At 35.1% G+C, this 19,891-nt stretch overlaps 1 protein-coding gene and 1 pseudogene across 5 annotated transcripts in view; both read left to right on the top strand.

The window, feature by feature from the left end:
* Positions 1–19,891, top strand: part of SLC9C2 (solute carrier family 9 member C2 (putative)) — a 101,847-nt gene that overhangs the window by 42,778 nt on the left and 39,178 nt on the right. For all 5 annotated transcript variants that reach the window (XM_077156998.1, XM_077156997.1, XM_077156996.1 and 2 more), the window contains exons 14-18: positions 239–336; positions 1,466–1,585; positions 2,835–3,033; positions 3,710–3,898; positions 4,683–4,832. In XM_077156998.1, the coding sequence (XP_077013113.1) occupies positions 239–336; positions 1,466–1,585; positions 2,835–3,033; positions 3,710–3,898; positions 4,683–4,832 (756 nt within the window). The remainder of the gene's footprint in view (positions 1–238; positions 337–1,465; positions 1,586–2,834; positions 3,034–3,709; positions 3,899–4,682; positions 4,833–19,891) is intronic.
* On the top strand, positions 13,699–15,976 carry LOC143680634 (mitogen-activated protein kinase 6 pseudogene; annotated as a pseudogene).

Raw genomic sequence — 19,891 nt, 5'->3', positions numbered from 1 at the left:
CCTCATAACATCCAGGACAGTACTTTACCAATAAATAAATAAATAAATAAAATAAAGAAGTATTCAGCAAATACTTGAACTGAATGAAACATTTCCTGCTATAGCAATTTTTTGGTAATAGTATATTTTCATATATTGAGTTCAGTAATGATAGTGAGGGTTATGTAAAGGTCAAGAAAAGTACATTGCACTTAGAATTTTGATCCACTGTAATTTTTATTTAAAATTGTATTTTTAGAGTAGCTTTGAAAAGCAGTGTAATGATGGCATCCTCAGTGTAGAGGCAGCCCGGATATTAATTGGTGCAACCAAAAGCTATTGCCACATTCAAGGAAAGTAAGTGTAACAATTCTTTCATTGTTATTTCCAGAACTGAATGGGTATGTGATGAAGAACATACTGAAAATTAAGTGTCTGAACAGACTGGTCAATCTCTATTTCATCTCTATCTATCTATCTATCTATCTATCTATCTATCTATCTATCTATCTATCTATCTATCTATCTGTCTGTCTATCTATCTAATTATCTATCTATCCATCTATCCATCACCCATCCATCCATCCATCCATCCATCCATCCATCCATCCATCCATCCATCCACCCATCCATCCATCCATCCACCCATCCATCCTTCCATCCATCTGCATCCTATTTTACTTGTTTAAATTTTTTCCCTGAGGTTTCATAACCCTGGTGACATTAGGGGATTCTGGAAATAGTTCTGGCTGTAATGTAATTAGTTAAAAGACTAGGAGATCCACGAAAGGGAATCTTTAAAGTTTCAATTGCTATTTAACCTATTTTGCCTTTATTTCATATTCACTAAACTACTGGATAGGAGAGGTAGGGAAGCCTGAAGGCTGCCCATGAGACTGCTTCCTGGGACTAGAGTAGGTCCTGGGGGAATTGATACAACTACTGGCTCTGATAGATATATCTATGTCTGCTGGGAAAAGCCCAGAATCTTAGAGATATATGAATACCTGATTTTAGTCTTGGCAAATGTTTAGTAATGGATGACCTGGTAGGGCAACCTTGGCCCAATAAGAGCAGATCTTGACAGGTGATAATTAGCATTTCAGGTAATGGATCTAGGAGGTCTATCATCAGTTACCTGGATAAAATTTGGGAAGGGCAGGAGCTTCACATTTGGGCTAGACAAACCTTGACATACAGGAAGATCTGATTCTGAGCCCCAAAGAATCGGTCTGGAGAAGCTTTAATTTTGTTCCCCCTTGGGTTAGGAATGGTTCCAGGAAGAGGTGCAGCAAGGATCTCTACTAAAAATGTTTTTTTATCATGACCATGGGTGGATAAGTGGATGGGTACAGAGGCTTGCGATGACATCTATTTAGTAGGCTGACATTAAATTTATATTTAGTATAACTTCCTTATTTCTGTTACCCAAAGTATAGCACTCACTCTTTATTATAAAACATATGTATACTTTTCTCTTTGTTAGATTCATGACTATTTATGATGTTTCAACTTATGCAAGAGCTAGAAGTTGGCTTATAAAATTTAAAAATATGTTAACTTTCTTCAATTATAGTAAAGAAGAGGCATATTATTTTCTATGTGGGTAAGTATTGGGATCCTTTGGTAGTAATATATCTGATACATATGACCTTATCTACATTGTCAGAATAGATTTCCTTATTAACAATATCTAATTAATATCATAGTAAATTCTCATTTATCATGTGGCACATGAGCAGAGTGCTGGCTTTTCTTTCTCTGTTCTACTTTAGCAACTTCATTGATACCTCCATCAGAGAATGGGCAGGAAAAGGAAGAAAAGGATGGTCATATTTGGATTCTTCAAGTTTTAATTACTGTGTCTTAGAGTCACTGGGCTGCTTACATATTCTTTTGGGTATAATATGGAGCAGGGGTGAGAAATATATGTCACAGACTGATTTAGCTTTCAGTTCAATTTCATCATTGCCATAGAGTGTTTCTGTTGATGTGAGTAATTAGGAAAAACACAATATGTATCTAATAATGCCTTGTAACCAATTTTTCCAAAATATCACAAGATAAAGATTTTATTTAACTTGGGTAGATGCTTTGTTTTATTATATACATTGTGAACTTACAGAGTTTCTAGAGCAAGAAGACAAGGTTTTTCTCCACTAGAACATGCTAATTCAAGAAAATATCAGATAGTAGATTGCTGCTACTAATTTTAAGTGGGCATTAACATGCCTTTCATAAATTCTGATATATATTTTTAACTTTTCTTCCATTTAATAAAGAGAAATATAGAAAATTCTTGACATGTATCTGGGTAATCTCCTCTAGTTAGGCTTTTCTTTAGATGGATTGAAAAATGTTAAAAATATATTTTAAAAAATGGTAATTATTAAATAGAATTCTTGGTTCCCTGTTCATAGTTTTCAACAATCCTGATGTGTAATTCATTTTTCTCTAAATGTATTTGTTTCTTGCTTTGATCGATGAATTTTGCATTTTTTCTATGAACTGTAAAAACAGTACCCTGTCTTTGATATAGATTGACAACAGACATATTTTTCCTCTATTATAATTTTTTTCTTTTTTTTGGCACGGGCAGGCACCGGGAATTGAACCCGGGTCTCCGGCATGGCAGGTGAGAACTCTGACACTGCGTCTCCATAGCCCGCGCTATTATAATTTTTATGTACAGATGTCATGATTTTTGACTTTTGCTTATCTATTGTTTTATATTATGTATACTGTTCTTCATATTAATGTAAGTGATTTGACTATTGTTTAACAAATATTGAACTTCACATCTTAACTGTTATAGCTTTAAATATTCTGACATTTTATTTTCTCTTTTTTCCCAGGAATAATAAATTTATGAATATTGCATATAAGATTGTATTTTCAGAAGAATTTGAATACACAGGGCATATTATAACACTAATGTATATTTATCCTATGATAATACATCTGTGGCCAATGGCAAGAAAGTTAAATGGGCCAGCATTGATGGCTATAAACTACTACTATGTATTTCTCTATATATTAGAAATAGCATTGAAGGTACTGTTTGAAATAGAAATATATTCTATAAATAGTACAATTCAGATATTTTAATCTTCTTTTGTCATGTTGCTGAAATAATTTGATACCATAAGCCATATGCATAATGAAATCAGTAAAAATTCTCTTCAGAGTATAATAGACACAGTTGTGGACATCAAATTAGATAAGCATCATAAAAGTAGAGAGACTCTCAATGATCAAGGTAAAAGAGAATTGAAAATCCTTACATGGATGGTTTCCTCAAATACTTGCTCTAAGGCTGCAAGAAATAAATAAATGAATAAAAACAAATTGGTTTGCTAGGTCTTTGTTATAAGATGAGAACTACTTTTTAGGATAAATGCTTCCAAGCTGATTTATCGTCATCATTATTTTCACACTAATTATTAATAATATTGCAGTGAACTTCTTTATTGCTATTTTTCTTTGCTTGTGTTTTGGCATTCCATCTTCATTATAGATCATATATTTTGAATCAAGTTATAATTTAGATGTTGTGACATTTGTTTTTTTTTTTTTTTACTCCAAGTATATGACTTAAAACTAAACTTTCGGAATATAACTCGTTTGTAGTTGAGGACTTAATTATTAATTTTAAAAGATCTGTCCCTTCCGTTATTATATAGGTGTTTTGAAATGACATTCATTCTATTTGTTTTCATTATCCTAACAGATAATAGTTTTGAAAAGGAAATATTTTCAGCGATATTGGAATGTTTTGGAATTTTTTATTCTGGTTATTGGAATAGTTGATATCTTTTGTATATACTTTGTCAGATTGAGACCGGACAACTTGGCTCTTATTCAGAGTACAGTAATAATAGGATATTTTAGAATGATGAGGTTTATTCCTGTCATCAAGGTAAGACTTCATGTTTTTAAATACTGGGGTGTTTTTTTTTTTCTTTTTTCTTTGCCTACACTATTTTGTTAAATGAGTTAAGAAATTTTATTGTTTTGGAAAAAATGAAAGAAGCTGTTTCTTCTCCTGAATGCTCTCCCCAGAGATGTCTGCTTGGTTCACCCCCTCAAATCTCTCCTTGTAGAGGCTTACCCATCCCACATTTGATCCCCCCTCCCACTTAACTTTTTTTTCTTGATCACATTTAGTACCTCTTTACTGTATATTTATGCAACTATATGATATTGGTCATTGATATAACTTAAAACTTGCATATAGTCAGCACCTAATAAATATTTGTTGTGAATGAATAAAAATCCTGGTGCTATTTGAAGCAAGGTGACCCAGAAACAAGTTCTCCAAAGCTGTGAGCCAATATCCTGACCAGCCATTTCTCATTGCAATGGCATTCTAAATTAAAATATCATGGTTTTCAAGAAAACTCACTAAGTTTTAAATATCTGTATTATTATCCTAAATATACACATGAGATTTCTGGAACAGAGTAAATCTTTATCATTTACTTATAGTAAACAGCAACCACATGGATCCCCTGTGCTCCAAATGTTCCCCTCCCCTCCTGAAAGGAGGGAGGGAAACCTTAGCCTTTTGGGGTGTATTCTGAGTTCTTTTTCTACTTCTCTGAGGCTCTTGCTGGTCTGGAGACCACACTTAGAGACTTCCTGTCATAGAGGGTGCTTTTTCTCTTCAAACTTACAGATTTTCTCCCCTCCCATTATTCCAGATAATAATACCAATACTGATAAATGCTGTAGATGTGCAGATCAAAAAGCGTCTCAGCTTGATGTATTGTATTACAAAAGGTTATGTCAAGAGTCAAGAGGATACCAAACTTTTAATTAAACAAATTTCTAGCCGAGAATCAATTTATCAGGCAAGTAACAAGCACTGATTATTTGGGAAAAATCCCTTGGGTGCATTAATTTATTTAAGAGCATTTCTATGTGTATTTTGACCAAACACAGATACATCCCAGCAGTTGAAGGAAATTCTGTTGTTTCTAATGTTATTCGAGGTTCTGTGGGAAGAACAGTCTCTGTAGCTTTAAATTTCAGCTATTGTTATCGTCGAACTCATTTATTATCTTCATGGCAGAAAACACTACTCTATTATTTGTTTTTGTTTTCTGAGTGCAGAGTAGAGAAGGGATTCCTCCTCTCTTTGTAACAGTCTTAAAAGAGAGGGCAATTGGAAAAACGTTCCATACAGGAGTTGAGACTTGAAACGGGCTTTAAGGAAAGGATAGGCTTCTTAAGTGAAGAGGAAAAGAGAGGGAAAGAAACGAAAAATTTGATGGCGAAAACTTGAAATCTTGGTCCTGAAGAGTGGGTGGGCAGGATTATTTCTTTTTCATCATTCAAGACCCTCCTCACTTCCAAGCAGTAAGTACCAAATGGGAGAAAAAGATAATAAACAAAATAGGAGCTCAGAAATGGAAAGAATTGCCTCCTAACCAGGCTTCTTCACATGTCTGACAACTCCAAGCACTCTGCAATTTAACAGAGTAATGTTCCTAAGAGGGCTATATTTTAAATTTCATATGTGATTATCTGCTTAAAAGTATTCACTGATGTCACAGTACCTAAAGGTTATTATTGAATATATGTATTTATTTATGTATACATTTAATATATCAATATATATGTATGTATGTATATGTAGGGAAATGGAGAAAAAATAGTAAAAAGATAATCTCCCATAATTTCAAAACTTGAAAATAATATAATTAAAAAATAAATGTATCCCTCTCAGTGCTCCACTCAATACCACTTCCCAGAGTATATATATTCAATAATAATAATCTTTAGGTACTGTGACACTATTGAATACTTTTAAGCAGATAATTGCATATGAAATGTTCCCTATAACATTCCTGTATTAAATTCCTCAGTTTACTGTTGTACTTTTAACATTATGCATCTACATTTACTTCTTGATTTTATTACCTCTAAACAGTCTTTATATATTTTCCCTCATGAAATGTAAGGAAAGTAGTAGTAAACTCCTTTCCTTTAACTGCTTCTTTCTCTCTCTGTCTTAAATTTTGGAAAGATTTATGACATTTATACTCTATCTATGTGTATTCTTAAGTCTTCATTCTTTCTCGATAGATAAGTCTAAAGATGGAAAACCAATAAATGGCCTTTACCTTTTTATGGTTCTATCAGTATTACTCACTATAGAACCCATAATTTGAACCCATGATAAAGGGAATAGGAGTTGATAACATTAAACATTTACTATTTGAAAGAGACGCTTCCAAATAAAGCAGTCAAATGGATCAAAGCTTTTTTTTAACTAGCTACTTTCTCTTCTTTTAGGCTATATTTTTCAGTCACTCTTTCTTGAATCCTGTAGGGCCTTTTTACTATCCTTTCTATTATGCTGTATTATATCCACAACTAATCTTTTTCATAAAATGTATGGGTGTGTATACATTAAAAATCTTTATTTTGCTCTGACATTTGGTTAATAGTATAACTCTTAAAAACCTTTTTTTTTTTGTAGGTGGCATTTTTTTTTTCTCTTTGGAGGCTCTTAGGATTTTATCTTTGTCCGTGGAGTTTTGAAATCTTACCAGGATGTGCTAAGTATGATTCCTTTTATTCATCTCATTCAGCACTTGCTAGAGCCTTTATAATCTGAATAGTCCCACTTTCTTCCATTATTTATTTCATTATTTCCTCTCCTTGTTTCAGTGTTCTCCTTCTGGCAACCTTTTAACAGATTTTTGAATTTCTGGACTTAGTCCATAACAACTTTTCTTATTTCTCTCATTTCTCTGCACTTTGCAATGAGAACCCCTCAACTTCATATTCCAGGTTATTAAATCACTCTTTATTTTGCTTTTCAGTCCATCTGTTAAATCTTAAGTTTTTGACTTTCACTTTATTTGTGATGTGCTAAAATTCTTTAATATTATGTTTACAATCTCATCCATTATGTTTCGATTTGTGAATCTGGATATGTAAAATTTTAGTTTTGGCACAACTGTGAACAAAACGAAACATTACTAAAAAGTTAAAAAAAATTAAAATGAACATAAGATGAATCATTAAAAACATTACCAGCATTGTCCAGTTAGGAATCACAAACTACTGACCCATGTTATTTTAAAAAATGTTGAAATAAATGTGATACTCATATTTATTGTAGACTAGACCCTGGTAATCTGGTGAAGTCCTTTAAAATTTATTTTTATTTTAGATTGATTACTCCTGATGTCTTCCCTCAAATTCTACTGAAAACACTGTTCTTGTTAAACTTTTTCTTCTTGTAAATAAGTTTACATTTAAAGTTATGTGAATAAGATATTAGTTTTCTGTTTTTTCAGCTTTAAAAATTATTTCAACATTTTGCCTGGAATGGTAATTTTGAATGGTAATCCATTTTCTAAAATGGATTTTTTAGAGGTTGTTTATATATGTATAACCTGGCATTTAGAGATAAGAATGAAGGTGATCAGGTCAGGATTGAGGTAATTCAGAACCCAGGGGTAAGGAAGACATTGTTTATATTTTAGAACCTCACCTTTTCTTTGAGACCAAAGAAAGGAATTTTTATTTTGTCCAGAACCTAAATTTTCTGTAGCACATACTCTAATTCAACCTGTCTAGATAGCTCATTTAAAAAATTGAAACACAGGGAGCCCAGAATAAAAATGAGGGCCTTTAATCCTGTATAGTTTAATGTAATGCCTGTGTATATCCCAGAATATTTTAAGCAGATAATAAAAATGTATTGGCACAGTTCCTTGAGGGATGGAAGAAAAAATATGAAACTATTAAACTTTACTACCGGGGAAACCCCTGATACTGTGTCAAACATTAGGGACACCCAAATCAACAGGCCAAGCTCTCTTTTTTTTTTTTTATTAATTTTAAATTTAAAAAATATATGGCAACAAAGAAACACAAACATTTTTAATATATAATCATTCCGTTCTACATATATAATCAGTAATTCACATCATCACATAGTTGCATATTCATCATCATGATCATTTCTTAGAACATTTGCATCAATTCAGAAAAAGAAAGAAAAGACAATGGAAAAATAAATAAAACAAAAACAGAAAAAAAAATTATACATACCATATCCCTTACCCCTCCCTTTCATTGATCACTAGCATTTCAAACTAAATTTATTTTAACATTTGTTCCCCTTATTATTTAATTTTATTCCATATATTCTACTCATCTGTTGACAAGGTAGATAAAAAGAGCATCAGACACAAGGTTTTCACAATCACACAGTCACATTGTGAAAGCTATATCATTATACAGTCATCATCAAGAAACATGGCTGCTGGAACACAACTCTACATTTTCAGGCAGTTCCCTCCAACCTCTCCATTACCTCTTGAATAACAAGGTGATATCTACTTAATGCGTAAGAATAACCTCCAGGTTAACCTCTTGACTCTGTTTGGAATCTCTCAGCCATTGACACTTTGTCTCATTTCACTCTTCCCCCTTTTGGTCGAGAAGATTTTCTCAATCCCTTGATGCTGAGTCTCAGCTCATTCTAGGGTTTTTCTCAGTCCCTTGTTGCTGAGTCACCAGGCCATCCTCTTGATCTTGAGGCTTGCTCTTGTGAAATTTATGTAAGTAGTGGAGAAGCGTAGGCTACCTAGAAGTGTGCCTAAGAGTTACCTCTGGAGGACCTCTTTTGCTGCTCAGATGTGGCCTCAGTCATTCTAAGCCCAATTCTGCAAGTGAAATCATTGCCCTCCCCCCTACTTGGTACATGGCATCCAAGCGTGAAAGTCTGCCTGGCAGCATGGGACATGCCTCTCAAGGATGTGGGGCATTGTGTTGGCCAACAATGACATCCTGACCAAAAGGGGGAAAAGAAGTGTAACAAATAAGCTGTCAGTGGCTAAGAGTTCGAATAGTGTCGAGAGGCTACTCTGGAGGTCACTCATGCAAGCTTCAGTTAGACCTTGCTACCTACAATAACTTGCCAACCCCCAACCAAAACCATTCCTTTCAATTCTAAAGAACACCTAGGGCAATATATAAGATTCTACAAAAGTTCCATGTGCTAGTGTAACTTTCCAGAAACTTACAACCTCCAGCTGGGTCCTTGGACCAGATAAGTCCTGAAACCTAGAGAGGCCAGCCTTTCCAGAACATCAACTAGTTCCATCTCGCATTCCCTTTTTATTGAAAGCCCTTCCAAAATAAAAAAGGTAGAATGATCATAGCCCAAATACCTCTAAAGAGTGGCATAGAAAGATCAAAGGTGTTGGTGGAGTTATTGAGAGAAGGTAGGATTTAACATAGTAGTATGATTGCTGAATCATTATATTGATATTTCTTAAATCTCCAGTATCTTAGAGAAGCTGGGAGTAAAAACCTAAAATTGTAACCCACCCAAACTCTGAAATCTGTTCTATAACTAATTATTGTGCTATGCTTTGAGATTTATTGCTTTTTTGTATATATGTTATTTTTCACACACAAAAAAGTGATGATAAAAAAAATTTATATTCCTTCTAGTCTCCAATGTTCTGGAGGAGCTAGAAGGAAAAATCTGAGATAATAGTATGATAGCCCTTGACAAACTCTGGGATCTGTCCTGTAACTACTCATTGAAGAATGCTTTGAAAACTATTGCTTTTTCCTTTCTTTGCTTTGTATGTATGTTATATTATACGATAAAAAGTTTAAAAAAATAATTATGTCAAATACATTTAATTGTAAGTTGTTCCAACTTCTCAGAAGTTCTAAAATATTATCTGCATCTTTTCAAATGGAGAAATGGGCCCTGAGAATATATGTGTGTCTCATGATTTCATTTTCTGAAAAGCAGGCAGAGGTGAACTTTGATGCTACCTCAAAGCCTCTGGCCCTGTCCCTCAAACCATGTGCTTCTAGGCCATAACCTGTTAAAAGTTACTTACATTCACTGAGACTGTTAACTTTTTCCAAGACTATTTATTGCAAGCAGTCAGTGCTTGAGCCTATCTTTAACAACACTGATAACATCTCAGTCGTAATTGTTCAGAGTTTTTGGAGTGTGGCATCATGCTACAGTTACTTTTCTAATCTGACCACATAGGTAATTGCCTACGCCAGTCATATTTTCATACTGGCGTTAATTTATTTATTATCTTCTTGTTTGTTTGTTTTTATTAGAGAAGTTGTAGGTTTACAGAAAAATCATACAAAAAGTAGAGTTCCCATATACCCCCCTTGCACATGCAGTTTTCCCTATTATTAACACTTTGTGTTAATGTGGTATGCTTGTTACAGTTGATGAAAGAATATTATAATTGTACCATTTGCTATAGTCCTTGATTTACATTAGGGTTCACTTGTGTACAGTTCAATTTTTTTAATTTTTAATTCTTGTAACACAACATACCACCTAAAATGTCCTTTTTTTTAATTATAAAAGTTGTAGGTTTACAGAAAAATCATGCAGAAAATTTGGAGTCCCCATATAACAACCCATCCCACCCATTTTTAACACCTTGCATTAGTAGGGTACTTTTGTTACCACGTGATGAGGGAATATTATTATAATTATATTATTAACTATAGTCCATGGTTTAACTTAGGGTTCACTCTTTATCTTGTACCGTCCTATATTTTTAAAGTTTTTATTCAGGTAACATATATGCAATCTGAAATTCCTCTTTTAATGGCATTCAAGTATTTAATTAAATTCTAATTAATTCACCATGTTGAGCTACCATCACCACCATCCATTACCAAAACTTTTCCATCACCCCGAATAGAAACTCTGCACAATTTAAGCATTCATTCCTCATTCCCAGTGCCCACCCTGGTCCCTCATAACCTATGTTCTCAGTTCTGAATCTATGAGTTTGCTTATTATAATTTTTCTCATTTCAGTGAGATCATATAATATTTATCTCTTTGTGTCTGGCTTATTTCATTCAACATGATGTCTTTGGGGTTCATCCATGTCATTGCCATGTATCAGAATGTTCTTCCTTTTCATGGCCCAATAATATTCCATTGCACATATATACCACATTTTATTTATTCATTCCTTTGATGATGGACAATTGGATTGCTTCCATTTTTTTGGCAATAGTGAATAATGCTGCTATGAACATTGGTGTGCACATATCTGTCTGCTTTCAATTTTTGGGTATATACCTGTTCTAGTTTCCTAGCTGCTGGAATGCAACACACCAGAGACAGATTGCCTTTCAATAAAAGGGGATTTATTTAGTGGACGCAAAGTTCTTCAGAGGAAAAGCAGCTAACTTTCAACTGAGGTTCTTTCTTACATGGGAAGGCACAAGGCGATGTCTGCTGGCATTCTCTCCAGGCCTCTGGGTTCCAACAGCTTACCCCGGGGTGATTCCTTTTTGCATCTCCAAAGGCCTGGGCTGAACTGTGAGTGCTGAGGTGAGGTGTGCTGAGCTGCTTTTTGCTGTGCTGTGTTGAGCTCTCTCATTTAAGCAACTGTCAATGAATCAAACATCATTCCTTGCAGCAAGCACACCTCCTAGCTGACTCAGATGTAATCAGCAACAGATGAGGTTCACATGCCATTGGCTTGTGTCCACAGCAATAGAACTAGACACCTTCACTAACCAAGTTGACAACTGAACCTAACTACCACAATACCTTAGAAGGGGATTGCCAAGTCATATGGTAATTCTGTATTTTCTGAGAAACTGCAAAACTGCCTTCTACAGTGGCTGCACCATTTCACATTCCCACCAGCAATGAATGTTTCCATTTCTCCACATCCTCTCTAACACTTGTAATTTTCCATTGTATTTTTTTCTTTATTAGAGAAGTTGTGGGTTTACAGAGAGAACAATCATGCATAAGTTATTGGATTTTCATACACCACCCTATTAGTAACATCATGCATTGGTGTGGAACATTTGTTACTATAATGATACCATATATTTATAATTATACTATTAACTATACTCCATGGTTTAACTAAGGGTTCGCAATTTGTGTTGTGTGGTTCCATGTTTGTTTGTTTTTAAATTGTTATTCTGCTACCTTATATACAATCTGGCATTTTCCCTTTTAATCACATTCTGATATGTTTTTCAGTGCTGTTAATTACATTCACAAAGTTGTACTACCATCACCACCTTCCATTACTAAAACATTTCCATCAATCCAAATAGGTGCCCTACATTTTAAGCCTTAACTCCCCATTCCCTATACCCACTCTGTCCCCTGATAACCTATATTTTAGATTCTCATTCTATGAGTTTCCTAATTCTAATTCCTATTCTATACCTAGTAGTGGGATTGCTGGGTTGTATGCTAATTCTATACTTGGCTTTCTGAGAAAGATCCAAACTCTTTCACGGTAGCTGCATCAGTTTACATTTGCTACTCATTCACCAGAAATGAATGAGTATTCCTATTTATCTGCATTCTGTCCGACACTTGTTACTTTCCATTTTGTAAATAGCAACCATTCTAATGGCTGTGAAATGGTATCATGTTGTGATTTTGACTTGTAGTTCTCGGATTGCTAATGGTGTTGAACATCTTCTCATGTGCTTTCTGGCCATTTATATATTCTCTTTCAAGAAATGTCTACTCAAGTCTTTTGCCCATTTTTAAATTGGGTTGTATGTCTTTTTATTGTTGAGTTGTAGGATTTCTTTATCTATTCTGGATATTAAACCTAATCAGATACATGGTTTCCAAATATTTTCTCCTATTCTGTGAGGTTGACTTTTTTTCTTCTTAAAAAAAGAAATTGGTTTATTGAGAGCAAGAGGATGCATACAACATAAAAATTAAAAGCTTGGCCCCCTCTCCCTCGCCCTCTCTAGCGGGTCGGGGTTACATGGCGGCGACTGCGGCAAAGCGGGAGCCTCGGAGACGTCGCTGCCGCCAGCACAGCCGGAGACCTGAGCCGACCCTGGGGGCTGTCCGCGGGCCCCGCACTCTCTCGATGAGTCGGAGAAGTCTCGTTGTATCAGAATAAGATGGACGGTAGCTTTGATTGTGATTGTGGTGAGCTGGAGCCACCTGATCACTAACAAAAGACATCTGTTAACCAACAGCCACCAGAGCTTCCTGTTGAAATATATAGCAACAAAGGAAGAAAAGAAGCAAAACGGAAATAGTGCTTACTAGCACCTTAGAACGATGCTGCTCAGGACCAGTCCAACACTGAATGTATCTGCACTGTGAGGAGAATGTTCAGAGAAGCCTGTTGTGTGCATATTTATTCACATTTTTGTTAAATGTTAAATCGTTTAGCACAAGTAAATCTGAGTGCATAGTATGTCATTTCATTCCGTTTGAGTTTCTTGAGTGTTTTCTTTAAATGTCTGCAGAGTTGCTGCCCCTCTCTTGAACTATGAATACTGCAATCTTTTTAATTCTCAGTATGAGTAGAGCATTTTGAGTTTTAAATCTAAGGGGAATGCAACGGCCTGGTTGGCATATGCAATGAACATCAAGAAACCATCTTGCTGTGGAAGCAAAATTATTTTTCTTCTCCCTTTTCGAAAGATCTTTTCTTTTTTTTTTTTTTTTTTAAAGGAAAGACAGAGAGAAGGAAGGAAGGATAGAAGGAAGGAAGGAAGGAAGAAAGGGAAACATTTTCTTGTTTTATTGTATTCTGTTTCTCCGTTTTTGTTACATGGGCTGGGGCCGGGAATCGAACCGAGGTCCTCCGGCATAGCAGGCAAGCACTTTGCCCGCTGAGCCACCGCGGCCCGCCCAAGATCTTTTCTTTTGATGCCACTTTTCTTCCTTGTTTATACAAGTTCAGCAATTCAAAAGGAAGAGGCAATAGTAAGGGTTTCAAAATGGCAGAGAAATTTGAAAGTCTCATGAACATTCATGGTTTTGATCTGGGCTCTAGGTATATGGACTTAAAACCATTGGGTTGTGGAGGCAATGGCTTGGTTTTTTCTGCTGTAGACAATGACTGTGACAAAAGAGTAGCCATCAAGAAAATTGTCCTTACTGATCCCCAGAGTGTCAAACATGCTCTACGTGAAATCAAAATTATTAGAAGACTTGACCATGATTACATTGTGAAAGTGTTTGAAATTCTTGGTCCCAGTGGAAGCCAGTTAACAGACGATGTGGGCTCTCTTACTGAACTGAACAGTGTTTACATTGTTCAGGAGTACATGGAGACAGACTTGGCTAATGTGCTGGAGCAAGGCCCTTTGCTGGAGGAGCATGCCAGACTTTTCATGTATCAGCTGCTACGTGGGCTCAAGTATATTCACTCTGCAAACGTACTGCACAGAGATCTCAAACCAGCTAATCTTTTCATTAATACTGAAGACTTGGTGCTGAAGATAGGTGACTTTGGTCTTGCACGGATCATGGATCCCCATTATTCCCATAAGGGTCATCTTTCTGAAGGATTGGTTACTAAATGGTACAGATCTCCACGTCTTTTACTTTCTCCTAATAATTATACTAAAGCCATTGACATGTGGGCTGCGGGCTGCATCTTTGCTGAAATGCTGACTGGTAAAACCCTCTTTGCAGGTGCACATGAACTTGAACAGATGCAGCTGATTTTAGAATCTATTCCAGTTGTACATGAGGAAGATCGTCAGGAGCTTCTCAGCGTAATTCCAGTTTACATTAGAAATGACATGACTGAGCCACACAAACCTTTAACCCAGCTGCTTCCAGGAATTAGTCGAGAAGCATTGGATTTCCTGGAACAGATTTTGACATTTAGCCCCATGGATCGGCTGACAGCAGAAAAAGCACTCTCCCATCCTTACATGAGCATATATTCTTTTCCAACTGATGAGCCAATTTCAAGTCATCCTTTTCATATTGAAGATGAAGTTGATGATATTTTGCTTATGGATGAAACTCACAGTCACATTTATAACTGGGAAAGGTACCATGATTGTCAGTTTTCAGAGCATGATTGGCCTATACATAACAACTTTGATATTGAGGAAGTTCAACTTGACCCAAGATCTCTGTCTGATGTCACTGATGAAGAAGTAGTACAAGTTGATCCTCGAAAATATTTGGATGGAGATCGTGAAAAGTATCTGGAGGATCCTGCTTTTGATACCAGTTACTCTACTGAGCCTTGTTGGCAGTACAAAGATCATCACGAAAACAAATATTGTGATCTGGAGTGTAGCCATACTTGTAACTACAAAATGAGGTCATCATCATATTTAGATAACTTAGTTTGGAGAGAGAGTGAAGTTAATCATTATTATGAACCCAAGCTTATTATAGATCTTTCCAATTGGAAAGAACAAAGCAAAGAAAAATCAGATAAGAAAGGCAAGTCAAAATGTGAAAGGAATGGATTGGTTAAAGCTCAGATAGCTCTAGAGGAAGCATCACAGCAACTGGCTGAAAAAGAAAGGGAAAAGAATCAGGGATTTGACTTTGATTCCTTTATTGCAGGAACTATTCAACTTAGTTCACAACATGAGCCTACTGATGTTGTTGATAAATTAAATGACTTGAATAGCTCAGTGTCCCAACTAGAATTGAAAAGTTTGATATCAAAGTCAGTAAGCCGAGAAAAAGAGAAAAAAGGAATGGCCAATTTGGCTCAATTAGAAGCCTTGTACCAGTCTTCTTGGGATAGCCAGTTTGTGAGTGGTGGGGAGGATTGTTTTCTCATAAGTCAGTTTTGTTGTGAGGTAAGGAAGGATGAACAGATTGACAAGGAAAACACTTACACCAGTTACTTGGACAGGTTCTTTAGCAGGAAAGAAGATGCTGAAATGCTAGAAACTGAGCCAGAGGATGGGAAGCTTGGAGAGAGAGGAAATGAGGAAGGATTTCTGAACAACAATGGGGAGTTCCTCTTTAACAAGCAGCTTGAATCCATAGGCATCCCACAGTTTCACAGTCCAGTTGGGTCACCACTTAAGTCAATACAGGCCACATTAACACCTTCTGCTATGAAATCTTCCCCTCAAATTCCTCATAAAACATACAGCAGCATTCTGAAACATCTAAACTAAAAACACTCAGCAGACATTTCTCTTTGTATTCTTCATGAAAGTGTTTTGTCTTTTTTATTACTAGTATTTAAGTCATTTTTTACTTGAATCAGATGGTGTCATTTTAGTAAGGATTTCATTAGTTTTTGGTTTTTAAAACCCAGACTTACTTTCTACATGTGAGATAGTTTTCATTTTAACTGGCATGTCGTTTGCACACAAAGATTTTAAAAATAGAGCAAAATAATGCAATGCAGGCAGAGACAAAAGAAATGCACTAAGTAAAAACATTCTCTCCTAGAACAATGATCTGTTTTACAGGAAACAAATCTTGCCTTGAAATTTACACAGTGAGACTGTACATAATTGCATGAAAATATCTATTTTTTTCCTAAAACATTTTTTCATTCATGAGTATTTTCAAGTTTTTCATACTGTACACATTTCTTAAAACACATGATACCAGCAGCAACTGAAAATGAATGCCGAATTTGGTACACATGTGTTATCTACCTCAAGGTAACAAAAGTATGTGGCAAAACATATACCACCCATAGTGCTTCACAATACGCACTTCTATTTAGCCAGCGTTTATTATAGTAAACTATTCTCAAGATTCATTCACTGTTTATAAATGTTCTGGTATGCATTCTTTATAGTGAAGTGTTAATACATCACATCTTATTTATTTTTAGCAAATCAGTATATTTTCTGTATTTAATTATATAGAAAGTTAACTTAGTTTTGAAATTTATTTACAAATACACTTTTTCCATTTGGCATTATGGTTTGTTGCCTACCTAGCTGAATATATAATGTCAGCTTATTCTAAGGTTGTCCACGTACTTAATTTACTTAAGTGTTCATTTTAAGTAAAGAGCTCACTGTGTATAGGAATTTGTATTTTGGAGGTGCTTGATCTATCTACAAAGAAAAATTAGGAATTACTTTATTATAAAATGCTCCTAGAAGTCTTAATTGTGTTTATTTTTTAAAACAAACTGTAATGTTAGACTTGTGTGCATGGAAGTAATTAAGGTACATCATTATTGCAGTTTAAAAGTTCATGATAAGACATTTTGTTTTTACTGTATGTTTTTACTGAATGATATATTTCCTGTCCCCCAAGGCAAGCATGAATAAAATTAGGTTAAATGTAGCATGTGACATCGCAGTCTCTTAGAAATTTGTTTCATCCATTTATTTTATTGAATACTGTCTGTATCTTTGGTTATCCTGTTTAAAGAAAAAGGACAAATAAAACATGGCCAGCAAAAAAAAAAAAAAAAAAAAATTAAAAGCTTATCTGGCATTTAATTGACTTTTCTTCCACTGCTTCTGGATTTTATTTATACATTTTTTAAGGACTCAATCTGTTTTGAAATCCTCATGCAGAGGGAAGCTGTAGGACAGGTTCCTTAAGTGACTCTTGGGATAATTCTTACGAGCGTAGGGGGAACTAATTTTTCAATTCTGTTTACTTCTTTCTCTTCTGCTTTATGTGTACTACAAAAATAGTCATTGCACGTGATGGGTAGCCCAACAATTAGCAAAAAGAAACTCTCAAAGCCCATTTTACCATCTCGACACTGGGCCAGGTGGTTTATTATTTTGTTCACAGCCAGAGGGTCTTTTTGATTTTCCAAAAGTCCGGGGAATTCCTTTTCCATGAATACTCTCAGGTCCTCCTTTGTTAAACAGCCTTTATTCCTGGCAAATTTGTGAATTTCCATGATGTGTTCCATTTGAGATGGCATTTTGATGAGGTCTGTTGAAACCTTGGCTGGGAGGCACCAGGCAGTTGCTCTGCGAACTGGGATGTGGAGCCAGTCTGAGGTTGACTCTTTACTTTCATGATAAAGTCCTTTGATATGCAGTTTTAAAGTTTGATGAGGTCCCATTTATCTATTTTTTCTTTTGTGATTGTGCTTCAGGTGTAAAATCTAAGAAACCATGGCCAAACAGAAGGTACTGAAGATGCTTCCCTATATTTTCTTCTAGGATTTTGATAGTTCTAGCTCTTATTATAAGGTCTTCAATCCCTTTTGAGTTATTTTTGTATATGATATGAGGTAGGGGTCCACTTTCATTCTTTGTGTATGGATATCCAGTTTTCCCAGCACCAATTGTTAGAGAGACTATTCTTTCCCATTGAGTTGACTTGGCACCTTTATCAAAAATCAATTGGTCATAGAGGTGAGGGTTGATTTCTGAACTCTTTAATTTCATTCCACTGTTCTGTGTCTGCCCTTGTGCCAGTACCATGCTGATGTGATTATTGTGACTTTGTAATAAGTTTTAGGATCAGGAAAGTGAATCCTCCAACTTTGCTCTTTCACAGGATGGCTTTGGTTATTTGGGGTGTTTCCATTTCTGCAACTAGGCTGTTAGAATTTTGACTAGGATTTTGTTGAATTTTTAAATTGCTTTCCATTGAATTGACATCTTTACAATATTTAGTCCTCCAATTCATGAACATGGAATGTCCTTCTGTTTATTTAGGTTGTCTTTGATTTCTGTAAGCAGTGATGTGTAGTTTTCAGTGTAAAAGTTCTTTTCATGCTTGGTTAGATTTATTCTTAGGTATTTAATATTTTAATTGCTATTTCACATGGATTTTTTTTCATGATTTTCTCTTCATTGTGTCCATTTCTAGTCTATAGAAATGTGATTTTTGCGTGTTGATCTTGCACCTCACCACTTTGCTGAATTTGTTTATTAGTTCTAGGAGATTTAATGTGGATTTTTCAGGATTCTGTATATGGGTTCATGTCATCTGCAAGTAGGAAAAGCTTTATTTGTTCCTTTCTAATCTGGATGCCTTTTATTTCTTTTTCTTGCCTAATTGCTCTGGCAAGAATTTCCAGTACAATGTTGAATAACTGTGGTGACAGTGGGCATCCTTGTCTTGTTCCTGATCTTAGAGGGAAAGGTTTCAGCCTTTCACCATTGAGTATGATGTTAGTGGTAGGCTTTTTTTTCCTTTCTTTTTAATCATGTCCCTTATCATGCTAAGGAGGTTTTCTTTGAACTTAGCTTTCTAATCATTTTTCTTGAGAAGGGATGCTGGATTTTGCCAAATGCTATTTATGTGTCAATTGAAATTATCATGTATTTTTTTTCCTTCATTCTATTAATGTGGTATGTTATATTAATTGATTTTCTTATCCTTACCCACCCTTGCATACTTAGGAGAAATTCTACTTCATCATCATGTATAATTCTTTTAATGAACTGATGGATTTGGTTTGCTAGTATTCTGTTGAGGGTTTTTTTGCATCTATATTCATATGAGATATTTATTTTAAATTTTCTTTTCTTGTATTATCTTTATCTGGCTCTGGTATGTTGGTGATGTTGGCCTCATAGAATGAATTGAGGAGTATTCTCTCCTCTTCAGTTTTTTCTTGAAGAGTTTGAGCAGGATTGGTATTAATTCTTCATGGAATGTTTGGTAAAATCTGTTTCTTGTGGCTTTTCTTTGTTGGGAGGTTTTTGATGACTGATTCAATACCTTTATTAGTTGTTGGTCTGTTGAAATCTTCTAGATCTTCTTGAGTCAGTGTAGGTAGTTTGTGTTTCTCTAGGAATGTATGCATTCCATCTAGGTTATCTAATTCTTTGGCATAAAGTTGTTTGACTGTTATTTTTTATCTTGATAATTATGGTTGCTTCTTTTTCACGGCAATTGTTTCCCTTTTTTGTTCTTTCCTTAAATTAAGGTGATATTCTTTAGAATCTTTTTATCTAAAAATTTGTTTGTTTCATTGGGGTTCATTCTTCTATTTGTTACATTTTGTCCTTCTCTTTCGTGCTGTTTTCCCCCCAATGTTTGACGATTTTGCTTATATTTTCATATTTGTAGATGAGGGGTCTACATTGAACAATATTACTAGCTGAAGGGTATTTTCTCAATCCAAATGAGACCCCTGATTTTTGGCCTAACAATTAAATTCTAATTACCAAAGCCCTAGAGATAGTGTTTTTGTGTGTCTTCTGGC

This window comes from Tamandua tetradactyla, chromosome 4 (genome assembly GCF_023851605.1).
Source record: "Tamandua tetradactyla isolate mTamTet1 chromosome 4, mTamTet1.pri, whole genome shotgun sequence".
Lineage (NCBI taxonomy): Eukaryota > Metazoa > Chordata > Mammalia > Pilosa > Myrmecophagidae > Tamandua > Tamandua tetradactyla.
The sequence above is the reverse complement of the archived record's forward strand: the minus strand, read 5'-3'. Positions and strand labels throughout refer to the sequence as shown.